Source organism: Canis aureus, chromosome 33 (assembly GCF_053574225.1).
Source record: "Canis aureus isolate CA01 chromosome 33, VMU_Caureus_v.1.0, whole genome shotgun sequence".
Taxonomy (NCBI): domain Eukaryota; kingdom Metazoa; phylum Chordata; class Mammalia; order Carnivora; family Canidae; genus Canis; species Canis aureus.
In genome coordinates this window covers 32,609,284-32,621,879 of record NC_135643.1, presented here as the reverse complement: position 1 = coordinate 32,621,879, position 12,596 = coordinate 32,609,284, and the positions used below count along the sequence as shown (strand labels likewise).

The 12,596-nt window shown below is 38.8% G+C and overlaps 1 protein-coding gene and 2 long non-coding RNA genes across 7 annotated transcripts in view; 1 reads left to right on the top strand and 2 right to left on the bottom strand.

Annotated features, from left to right (window-relative positions):
* Positions 1-2,480, top strand: part of LOC144303901 (uncharacterized) — a 31,861-nt gene extending 29,381 nt beyond the window's left edge. The window contains exons 4-5 of the long non-coding RNA XR_013370924.1: positions 121-229; positions 1,699-2,480. This is a non-coding gene — a long non-coding RNA (uncharacterized LOC144303901). The remainder of the gene's footprint in view (positions 1-120; positions 230-1,698) is intronic.
* LOC144303972 (uncharacterized) overlaps positions 1-12,596 on the bottom strand; it is a 209,040-nt gene that overhangs the window by 64,975 nt on the left and 131,469 nt on the right. The window lies entirely within an intron of this gene.
* ALPK1 (alpha kinase 1) overlaps positions 9,832-12,596 on the bottom strand; it is a 118,943-nt gene continuing 116,178 nt past the window's right edge. For all 5 annotated transcript variants that reach the window (XM_077882300.1, XM_077882301.1, XM_077882302.1 and 2 more), the window contains 2 exons: positions 11,962-12,148; positions 9,832-10,408 (listed from right to left, as the gene is read on the bottom strand). In XM_077882300.1, the coding sequence (XP_077738426.1) occupies positions 10,209-10,408; positions 11,962-12,148 (387 nt within the window). In that variant the 3' untranslated portion in view covers positions 9,832-10,208. The remainder of the gene's footprint in view (positions 10,409-11,961; positions 12,149-12,596) is intronic.

Sequence of the window (12,596 nt, the reverse complement as noted above, 5' to 3'; positions counted from 1 at the left end):
TAACAGCTCCCCCTTTTGGGACGGACTTTGCTTTGTACCATCTTCCACAGGGAAGGTGTGGAGATGTAAATAACGTTCTTTTTCTGTCTTCCTGTTAAATTCTGTTTCACCACCGTATAGTGGGGGTCCAACTTTTTCGGCTTGTGGAAAGCTCCCACTTACTGCTCGAGGGGAATTCTTTTGTCTGAGCAGCGGAACAAGATAACCGACTTAATCTTCCTAGTAACACGTGAGTCGCCATGTATCATTTTAATCTGCAAAACACTAGGGCTGAGTAGTGTCACATGCTGATTTTACTTTTCTATGAGAAAGTGACTCCCTGGTTCAATGATGGATTGCTTGTTCTCTTTAAACAACAGTCAAGATGGTGAATGCCCCGGGGTGATAGACAGAGTGTGCAATGGGAATGGGGGCAAATCTGATGGCCCGGTTCAAGTTCACCTGACAAAGCTGGAGCAGTCTGCAAGCAGCATTCGAGAAAGGATTATTCACACTGGCATTATAGTTTTGAATGCATTTTTCTCCTTGTGCAGCTGCAAAGCTCCCTCTCACTGAAGGTTTATGCACCATAATAAAGAGATTTATTTTTTTTCTCTCACTCTTGCTTCTTACACTTTACACCTAGTTTCTACTGAACTGTGAGGGCAGAGGACATCTGTATAACCAAACTACACGGACCAAACATCATCTCCAAAACAATAACAGTGCAAAAAGACAGTAACAAAAGGCTGCCATTTCTGATGTCTGAAGGGACAAAAATTAATTAAGTCTCTTTAAGTTGAATCCAACTCTTGAAACTTAGATTTTTACATATTGCCATTTGGCACTACACACAAAAGATTAAACTAAAAATTAATTATTTATTCAATTTAGAGACACGACGATGGAGTTTTTCTAAAAGTTACTTGAAAATATCCCAGCGGCCACTTTGCTGTAAGAAACAAGCATTAAAGAAAAGGAGTGGGGGGCAGCCCAGGTGGCTCAGCCCAGGGCCTGATCCTGGAGACCCGGGATCAAGTCCCACGTCAGGCTCCCTGCATGGAGCCTGCTTCTCCCTCTGCCTGTGTCTCTGCCTCTGTGTGTGTCTCTCATGAATAAATAAATAACATCTTAAAAAAAGAATAAGAGTGGGGGAGGAAATTAGAAAATTTTAAACATAAGGAAGCAAAACAACTTTCTTCATAAATTAGAAGTAGAACTGAAGAAATCCTTTCCTTCCAACTTTCCATCCTTCTGTCCATCCACTATATCTACCCATATCCTACCTTGTCCTAGAATGGTTTCCTGAAGTCTGGAGAGCTCAGACATTCTTCTGTAATTAAGACATAAAACCTTATTGCCTCTTGCCTTATGTAGCAAGAGGTAGTTAGCTAATAAGCAGTTATTGAGCATTTAAAATGTATAGACTTAACATCTACTTATTCATTCAATTATTTAAACAAAAATGAGCTAAGCCCCAACTGTTAAGCAGACAGTAATATAAACAAGTGCTGAGGGTACAGAGGGCTCCATTTAGGCTGGTGAGATAGAATGATCTCCAAGCCAGCCAAAGATCCCTGATATTCATGCCCTTTGGTCTCCTCCCACATCATATCACAGCTGATCTGTGCAGCCAACAGTATATAGAAATGATGGTGTGTCACTTCTGAGGTTACGTCATTAAAGACACTGTGACTTCTGTTTCTCTCTTTCCCTCAGATTTTTCACTCTGATTGAAGCCAGCTGCCATGTTGTGCTAGGGACAGGCCCATGTGGTGAGGCACCGAGGCCTCTGGCCAACAGCCAACAAGGAAGACACCTTCCGCTACCAGTCATGTGAGAGAGCTTGGAGGCAGATGCATCAGTCCCAGTCAAGCCTTCAGATGACTGCGGCCCCAGCGGATATTGTGATGGAAACTTAAGGAGACTCTGAGTTAGCATTATTTGGCAAAGCCACTCTCCAATTTCTAATCTGTAGAAATTTCAAGCTAACAGCCTTTTATAATCCTCTGTATATAATAATCCTTTGTTATTCAAAGCTTCTAAGTTTTGGGTGAATTTGTCAAGCAGCAATAGAGAAATAATATAATAGATAATTAAAATTCAATTATAGTGTAGATAATATGACACAAGTGTGTATTAGCTTCCATGATAACTGTACAGTGATAGTTGCACAATTATTTTGAGACATCAAAGGAGGAGTCCTTTACTTAGGTTGTGGAGAAAAAGAGAATGGGGATAAAGGATATCAAGGAGGATTTTTTCAGGAAGTGTTGGTTGAGGTGAATCTTCAAAGATGAGAGGACATAGGGAGTGACTGTCCCTGCAGATGTAAGAAAAGCACGAAAATAGTCATCAAGTGACAAAGCAGCTTGTAGTGGGGTGGGAGGAGACAGGGTGACCTCATACTGAAACCATTAGCAGTTTGGTGTTTCTAGAGAGTAGATTACAAGACTAGGAGGCATGGTGGGCTAAGGAGAATGATGGGCCCTATACGGTCATCTGATAATGTAGACTTTTATTAAAAAAGAGAACCATTTAAATTTCATATTAAATACATCTTTTTAAAAAAGTATTTTATATATTTCTTTATATTAAATTTTTTAAAAATTTAAATTAAATTAGTTAACATATAATGTATTACTGGTTTCAGAGGTAGGGGTCACTGATTCATCAGTTTTTTTTTATAAATAAATTAAAAAATAAAATTTACTTTTTAAAATAAATAAAAAAGGTTTTATTTATTTATTCATGAGAGACACAGAAGGAGAGGCAGAGACACAGGCAGAGGGAGAAGCAGTCTACCTGTGGGAAGCCCAGTGTGGGACCCAGTCCCAGGACCACAGGATCATGATCTGATCTGAAGGCAGATACTCAACCACTGAGCTACCCAGGTGCACCTCATCAGTCTTAAATACTATCCACGCTCATTACATCATGTGCAAATAAATACATATTTGATAAGTGGTGCATGCTTATTCTAAAACATTTAGAAAATATAAATGACAAAGAAGAAAATAATGTCCACTACCATAAATTCACTAGCTAGGGAAAAAATATAATAACCATTTCCATATATTATACATTATATTTTCTACTTACATATACATACATATAGATACCTACATACAGATATCAATACTGTAAATGCTTTTTTTAACTTTAAAATTCATATATAATTATAAATTGCTTTTTTACTTTAGAATTTGTATATAAATAAAATATTTTTGAAAACATTCAATTTCAATGGATGATTAACATTTGTAATGCTTTATAATATGTAATACTACTCCCCTACTCTCGAATTTTTAAATTATTTCATTATTTTTAGCTATCATGAGTAAGCTTATGATAGATGCACTTGTATTTGTTCATATTTCTGATTATTTCTTCATTAGAGATTCATAGAAGAATTACTAGGTCCAAGAGTAGACACCATATATTGTCAAGGCATATAGTAGCCTTTCCATTAAGGCTACTATAAAACACATTCCTATCATCAGTTAAAACAGGATTTCTTCCAACCTTTCCAGAATTGAGTATTACCTTTTAACATATTCACAATTTGATGAGTGAAAATAGCGAATTTTCTGTTCATATCCTTTCTCTATTTTTTTAACCCCTTATTTGTGTTTCCTGGGAGGAGTTAAAGCAAGTTAATGATGTAGTAAGATTTGTATTTGAGAGAGATCACTGGTGTCTCAGAGGAGGATGTAGGGCAACACTGGAGTCAGAGATCATGCAGGCCTCAATTAAGGTTCTGGTCATGGGGACAGAGAAAGAACTGTATTCAGAAAGAGCTAGACTGAGGGATGTAGTACAGAATTTCCACACAGTACTACCTACTATACCTATTCATGCCCACAGATGTTGCACTCTAGTACCATGCCATGCCACCTGTTACCACAGATAAACGATGCATGCTTTAATCTAATGCTATCCCTTCCACTTGTGTACTGGATTCCATCCCTCTTGCCTCCTCAAGGGCATTGCACCCACAATTCTCCCTTCTCTTTCCCCTGTATCATCATTTCTTCACTTTCTGTAACTTTCCCATTGGCATGCTGTGACTTCTATCTATATAAAAAATATTCTCTATCTCTCTTGATTCCACTTCCCCCACTACCCAGCACCCCATTTCTTTGTTCTCTGTTGAAGAAAAACTCACACAGTATTCCATATCCTTTTGCTCCATTTCTTTTTCTCTCTTCTCCTTTATTTTTTTATTTTTATTTTTTTTAATTTTTTAAATTTTTATTTATGATAGGCACACAGTGAGAGAGAGAGAGGCAGGGACACAGGCAGAGGGAGAAGCAGGCTCCATGCACCGGGAGCCCGACGTGGGATTCGATCCCGGGTCTCCAGGATCGCGCCCTGGGCCAAAGGCAGGTGCTAAACCGCTGCGCCACCCAGGGATCCCTCTCTTCTCCTTTAAACTCTTTTTTTTTTTTTAAGATTTTATTTATTTATTCAAGAGAGACACACACAGAGAGGCAGAGACATAGGCAGAGGAAGAAGCAAGGAGCCCGATGCGGGACTTGATCCCAGGACCCCAGGATCACGACCTGAGCCAAAACAAAGGCAGCCGCTCAACCACTGAAACACCCAGGCGTCCTCTTTTGAACTCTTTTGTGTGGATGCACCCTACGGGAACCCCCAATGAATCACACCCTTGTATAATTCCCTCCCCTTGATGGTGGGTAGAAGTTGTGAGTTGCTTCTTGATTAAGTTATGTTGCATAAAACTCACTCTGCCTCCTGGAAGGAGGGGATGCTCCTCCACTGGTCTTGAAGAAGTTCAGCCGATGAGATAGCCTGTGGCAGAGTCACATGGTCACAAGCTATGTTGGCCCCAAGGAGCTGAGATTGACCTCAGCCAACAGCTTGCAAAAAAGTGGGGATGTCAGTCCCACTACTCATCTCCTGATGAGTTTTGGAACAACCTGGTAAAGTTGGAAGTGCATTCTTCCCTTATCAAGCCTCCCAATAAAAACATAGCCTGGCCAACCCCTTGAGTGCAGCCTTGGGAGACACTGAGCAGATGACTTGCTAAGCTGTGCCCGGACTTCTGACCCATGGAAACTGTGAGATAATAAATATGTGTTGTTTTAAGCTGCTAAGTGTGTGGTAGTTATGCAGCAATAAAAAATAAATGCATCTTTCTATTGGGGCTTTCACCCCCAATACCCAACTATATCTGCTCACACCAAGGTTACTAGTAAACAATTTAATTCACAGTACTCTTATCTAAGCAGCATTTGACACAATTGATCATGCCCTTCTTGATTCATTTTCTTCATGTGACTAAGAGGATTCCCTCTCCCTCATGGTCTTTTTCTCCTTCTAAAACTCCCACTAGATGATGGTAGACCTCCTTCTTTCCTCCAAATCTCATGTTCTTTCTTTTTATTTTCCATCCCTCTATTTTTCTACTGCATTTTGGTTAATTTCTTCACATTTAACTTGCATTGCAGGAATTCTTTCCTGAATGATGTCTAGTTTGCGGTTTAACATTTCTATCAAATTATAAATACCAATTACTGTAATTTTCATTTTCTATAAAGCCAATCTGACTCATTTTAAATGCTTCTGGTCTTTTTTGTATTTATACAAACCTTAAAAGTATTTTTTTTAAAAAAAATTCTAACACTGGATATTTATTGTTGCTTTTACACAAAATACAAATGTATAACAACATTAAATAAAATTAATGTATAACAGTATTAAAGGGAATGATAACCAACACTTTCTGGTTAGTAATTGCCTCTAGGATAGAGGTGGAGGTGAAGATTAGGGAAAGATCATTGGAGGCTTCAACATTAATATTACATTTAATTTCTAAAGCCAGTCATTGGGTATATTGGTGTTGGTGTAAATAGATAACAATTGAAAGAGATTTTTAAAAGGTAATGTTCTGTAAATTCCCCTCAGTGATGCTATTTCTGCTCTTCATGATACAGAGATATGTATTGTTTCATAACCTTCCCTCCTCTCAAAGCCTTGATGTTGCTAGCCTCATTTCATTCAACAGGTAGCTGGGCTTTCAACTTTACAAAGAAAAGGGTGCTCTGACAGATGCTTTTCATCAACCTTCTTTATTGCCTCCAATTTCCAATTTCTTCATCCATTGTTGTTACCTCCTTTTCTTTTCTGTTGGTAGAGACACCCATATTTCTTTGCAAATTTAGACATCCTGACCTTCATTCCTGATTTCATCTTCTACAACAAGAGTTAACAAACCTTTCCTGTAAAGGCCCAGGTAGTGAATATTTTTGACTTTGAAGGACACAGTATCTGACACAACTGCTCAACTCTGCCACTGTAACACAAAATCAGCCACAGATAATATGTAACTGAGTGAGTGTGGCCCTGTTGCAATAGAACCTGGAATGGTGGTGATGGGATTTGGCTCAGGGGCCATAGTTTGCTGATCTCTATTCGACAATATCCAAAAGGGCACTCTGTCAATCAAGGGCTTGTTTTTGCTGTCAGCCATCTCTCTTCATTATCCTCAGGACCTCACCTAGTACATACTCTATTTCTTCTTGATTTTTTGTTGGACTTTACATCATTGACACTTCTTATATTCTTTTCTGATTAGCTTATTTGATACACATCATAGTATTCATCATCTCTATTTTTTACCCATTCTTTGGATGATTATCCTTGGTATTTCTTCCTTTCTCTGACCTTCTGATTTGAAAAAATTGTGGACATTTAAAAATAAATACAAAAGGAGAAAGACTAATATAATGTATCTCCTTGTACCCTTATCCCTGGTTCAATATTATCAAGAAAGAATCAAGTTTTTCTTACTTCCACTTTCACTTTTTTTTTTTTTTTGGCTTTAGTGTTATTTTAAGATACCACTTCACTAATTTTATCTAACACTCAGTAAACACTAAAAATCCCGAACTATGCCCAAAGTGTTATTTTATCGTTGATTTATTGTCCCACTTTTGGTGATACAATTGACTGAGGTGTGAGTAGCATCAGCCTGATTCTTCCATTGTAAAGTGCCTCATCAACTATTCTCCTAATAGTATTAGCAGTTATCAATGATTTTTGCCCAGGTCCATTATTTCATTAAGGGATGTTTGGTAATTTCCTAATTCTATCATTTTTTCTGTGTTTATTAGCTGGAATTCCTCTAATATGTTTTTTGGGGGGGAACCCATTTGTATTTCTCCTTTGCTCACATACAATAACACCACATTCACAATACTTCTGAAACCAGATGTGTGGGGTTTTCTTCCCACACCAATTAATTCTCTGATACCAGCTGGATGTTCTCTAATTTAATTTGTGTCTAAGACTCTCTACCTGGAATTAGTATCAGATCCCAGAGGCTAAGGGCTCAGTCTCACAAGACTCCCCCACTTCAGGCACTAATTGTAGGTCCTGGGTGTTCCCTGTATTTCTTACTGAATGGCTCCCAACTGGGATTCTCATGATCCCCTCCTTAGGTTTGATACTATGCTAGACTGACTCGCAGAACTCAGGGAAACAGTTATTCACTGGATTATTATAAGAGGATATGAGGAAAGATATAGATGAACCTCAGGTGGAAGAGATGTGTAGGGCAGGGTGTAGGGGGTGGTAATGCCATAGGGCTTCCCTTCCCTCTGCAGCAGCATCGCCTTCCCAGGACCTCCAGGTAGGTCAGCACCCTGGCAGCTCTCCCAAACTCTCCCACCCTGGCAGCTCTCCCAAACTTCAGGGATTTTTTACAGGGGCTTCAGCATGTAAGCATGATTAATTATTAACTCAATTGCTAGTCCCTCTCCACTTCTAGGAGAATGGGAGTTGAAGTTGGAAGTTTTAAGTTTCTAATCATCGCTTGGTCTTTCTGGTGACCAGTCCTTATCCAGAAGTTATCTAGGAGCTCATCAAGAGTTGCCTCGTGAAAACAAATGATACTCTTATTACTCAGGAAATTTCAAGGGGTTTAGGAGCTCTCTGTCAGGACTGGAGTCAGAGACCAAATATTAGAACAAGAAATGCTCCTAGTGCTCCTATCACTTAGGGAATTACAAGGCTTTTAGGAGCTCTGTGCCAGAAACCAGGGTTAGACACCAATATACATATTTTTAATTTTTTCACAAATGTTGACTAGAGTTTGGATAGTGAGCAAATGTGTCTTGTTCCTTTTCTCAAATGTAAAAAGTTAAATGTTTCACTGTTAATTATATTATTGCTTTAAAAGAACTAAAAAAGTCCCATTATTAGATTTAGAAAGCTTTCCTTTATGCTTGGTTTGCAAAGAGCTTTTCACCAAGAATTGGTTTTCATTTTATTAAATGACCTTTCTTGCATCTTTTGAGATGGTATGATTTTCCCTTTTTAATTTGTTATCAGGATGAAGTTTTTTTCCATTTCTTTAATAAACTTGTGTTGGTTTGGGTTGTTCCGGAAGCAGATACCAAAAAGATATTAGACAAGTAAGATATTTATTGGGAGAAATGACTCTAAAGGCTATGTGGTGGGAACAGGGGTATGCAGGTGTGGTACCTGTGAAAGGAGAGGGCAAAGGAGGACTGGGCAGGAAGAGTCTCAGACGACAGCACAGCATTAAGAAGGCTGTGATCAGGCCACCGTGAAGACTGTGTGGATGGTCACCTGTTCAGAATATTCTTAGCCTGGTTTCCTGGTCTTGCTGAGTCACTGGCTGAGAGCACCCCGGGGAGCATGACTTCGTTTGAACACAGTGGTGGGTCCAGAGGGGTGGAAGTTGGTATATCAGTCAACTACACTCCCAACCCCCCAGGAGGAGCTCCATAAAGGTTCTCACTTGCCCCAAATGCAATTGTGGACAGACTTGTACAGTAACTCCAAACTCTAGTTAGAAAAAGCTCTAACTATCAAGTAGACAGAAACCTCATGTCTGTAGGTCTGAGTCATACCACCAGGTAAGCCACTAAGACTTGCTGAAGTAATACTTAAGAATGAGGGAAATTGGGATCCCTGGGTGGCTCAGTGGTTTAGCCCCTGCCTTTGGCCCAGGGTGTGATCTTGGGGTCCTGGGATCAAGTCCTGCATCGGGCTCTCTGCATGGAGCCTGCTTCTCCCTTTGTCTGTGTTCTGCCTCTCCCTCTCTCATTAATAAATAAATAAAATCTTAAAAAAAAAGAATGAGGGAAATTAAGTAATTAATAGTAGAGGGAGAGTGAACACCAATTGCATTCCTAAAAACTAACCTCAGTAAGGGAATACCTCACCAATATCATTTCTGTAAGTTCCTTTTAGCAAGATCATGGATGAGCTGCTCCCAAAATCTTTGTGAAGAAACAGATCTGTGTGATGCAAGGAGTGGACTATCATGGCTGTTAAAATATACCATTCTTCCCTTGTACCTTTTCCAAATGCAAATGTACTAGAAGAAAATATGGTAGGATTAAGAATAAAGAAAACCCATGGCAGGGAGGATTTACATACAACATATAACCTAGAAGCCATAAAATAAATACAAGACTAAAGAATTCAACTGTATAAAATAAATACTGCATGGAAAAAAAGTTTCATACGAAGTCACATGTCAGAAGACAAACAGAAGAAAACTGAAATTCATATCACAATATCCTGAATTCTTTTATACATACAGAGAACTCCTGAATGAGTAAGAAAACACTCATAGTATCAGTGCTGATAGACAGTGAAGAAAACCTCCAAATCTCAATGGCTTAAGCCATAAGAGTTTATTTCTTATCTGTTTTGTGTCCATGATGGGTCAGTGGAGGCCTCTACCATGTTGCCCTCACTGCAGGACTTACACTGATAAGCAGCTATATCCTCCATATATTCTTGGCAATTGTGGCAGGATGAAAGCAACTCCACGGCATCTTGCACTCACAATTATTTTTTTCTTTAGAGATTTTATTTATTTATTCATGAGTGACACACACAGAGAGAGAGGCAGAGACATAGACAGAGGGAGAAGCAGGCTCCATGCAGGAAGCCTGATGTGGGACTCTATCCCGGAACTCCAGGATCATGCCCTGAGCCAAAGGCAGATGCTCAACCGCTGAGCTATCCAGGAGTCCATGCCCTGGCAATTAAATGGGCCTGAAGTTGATACACATTCATCTCACAAATTATTAGCCAGAACTAGTTCAAGGCCCTGACTATGCCCAAGGAGACCAGGCTATGCCATACCGTGTGTGCCTGCAAGGAGAGGAGGACTTGACACTGGTGTGGAGCGCCAAGCTCATCCCATTACCGTGCCACATAATCTATGATTTATTTGGTTTCTCAACTGAAGGTCTTGTCAGAGAAAGACGATGGCATATTTCATTACATTCCACGTGCTGGTGCTTAAAAAAGTAAAAAATTCCTTTCTTTCCAAAATTGGTAGAGACATCATTCTGATCGACAGAGTGAATCTGGGGATCTGTCAGATAGATGACCCCTTTTCCATTACCAGTCACCCAGCCTAAAAGAGAAATAAACATGTCTGAGAATTAAATCCTCTATAAATGTCAGTGAAGTAGTTCAGAAAAATGAAAATGTATATACTTAAAGAGGTACTTTAATAACTCAGTCATATTGAGGTTAATGTTTGATAAGTTTCTGTTAAGGGATTTGTCTTGCGTATTCCAATTTTTGGTTTAAGAAGGGAAACTGAATATTAGGTAATTAAATTTGTCAAATATGACATACCTAGACCACCAGTTTTCAAGGAATTAGAGAGCAATAAAATGCACTTGGTTTAATTACTAAAGTCACAATATATCAAATATTTCTTTCATGATTCGTAAGTTGCTTTAGTGTCTAACTCATTAGTTCATCTGTTTAACAAATATTTACTGAGCATACATACTACAAGACACTGTTTTGAGTACTGAGGATTTAACAATGAACAAGTGAGTAAAAAATCACTATACTTACTGAGCTAACATTCTAGTAAAGTGGGACAGATTAATAAGCAATATAGGTAAGCAAACTATATAATACAACAGAGTGATGATAAATGCTATGGAAGAGGATAGAGAAGATCTTGGGGGATGGTCATAGTATCATTACTAAAAATAATGATAATAAACCTCATTTATCATTTAAATGAAGTGAAGAGTATCGGCTAATAATTCTGAGAAATAAAACACTAGATGAACTGAAATAAAATTAAAATATAAATGCAAAAAAAATTTTTAAAGTCAGATTTAAGTACACACAATTTTCTATTCTATAATGAATATCACACTTGTAATAAAGGTAAAGTGTTGAAGAAAAGAAAGGGTGGAAAGATTTTCACATATCAAAACATGCAATATTAAAAAACCTACATTACTCAAACACACAGGTGAAATTTTAAAAAGTCACTGTGGATTTGCACTAGAATTTCTTTTTATTTTATTTTATTTTTTTTAAAGATTTTATTTATTTATTCATGATAGCCACACAGAGAGAGACAGAGAGGCAGAGACACAGGCAGAGGGAGAAGCAGGCTCCATGCAGGGAGCCCGACGTGGGATTCGATCCTGGGTCTCCAGGATCGCGCCCCGGGCCAAAGGCAGGCGCCAAACCGCTGTGCCACCCAGGGATCCCTAGAATTTCTTTTTAAAGATTTTATTTATTTATTCATGAGAGACAGAGGGACACACAAACATAGGCAGAGGGAGAAGCAGGTTCCATGAAGGAAGCCTGATGTGGGACTTGATCCCAGGACTCCAGATCATGCCCTGGGCTGAAGACAGACGCTGAACCGCTGAGCCACCCAGGGTCCCTCATGATTTGCTCTAGAATTAAGCTCAGTAGAATATGAGCCAGGTTTTCTTACTGATTATGTGACCCTGTAGACACTTGCAGAAGCTTTTTTTCCAGACATCATTTGCTACATACAGTAAAATCAATTAATTTAATTACAAATAGTAGTCTAGGCATTGAACGAACAGTCTATTATATAATGACTGGAAAGAGCTAGTTACAAGACCTCACATTTAATATGAATAGCATTAACATAAAAAAATAAATCTTAATTTCACATACCTTGTAAATCGACTACAACATCTCTATGATTAGAAAACTCGTAGGAAAAATGGCCATAAGCCAAGCCATATTCTGTGGCTTTGTATTCTGTTTTAACCACTTTTGTGTTATTCGATAATTTTACAAATTCCCCCAGTATGTAAGGTTCCACACTGATACATCCCTTTATTGTCTTGCCTTCCAAAATCTGAAAAATAGAAACGGAAGACAATGTACCATTATGGCTACGAAAGCCTCTGGCTTTGGGGTTGGGTAGACCTCACTTTGCCACTTGGGAGCTCTACTACTTCTGGAGATTTTGGTTTGCTCATTTGTAAAGCAGGTATTAAAATAACAGCTACCTTATACCATTGTTAAAAGAATTAAATGTATTTTTTTTTAATTTTTTTATTTATTTATGATAGTCACAGAGAGAGAGAGAGGCGCAGAGACACAGGCAGAGGGAGAAGCAGGCTCCATGCACCGGGAGCCCGATGTGGGATTCGATCCCGGGTCCCCAGGATCGTGCCCTGGGCCAAAGGCAGGCGCCAAACCGCTGCGCCACCCAGGGATCCCTGTTAAAAGAATTAAATTAGAAAAATCCATGTAAAGTGCTTAACACTTTATGTGGCATATAATAGAACCTAAAATTATTA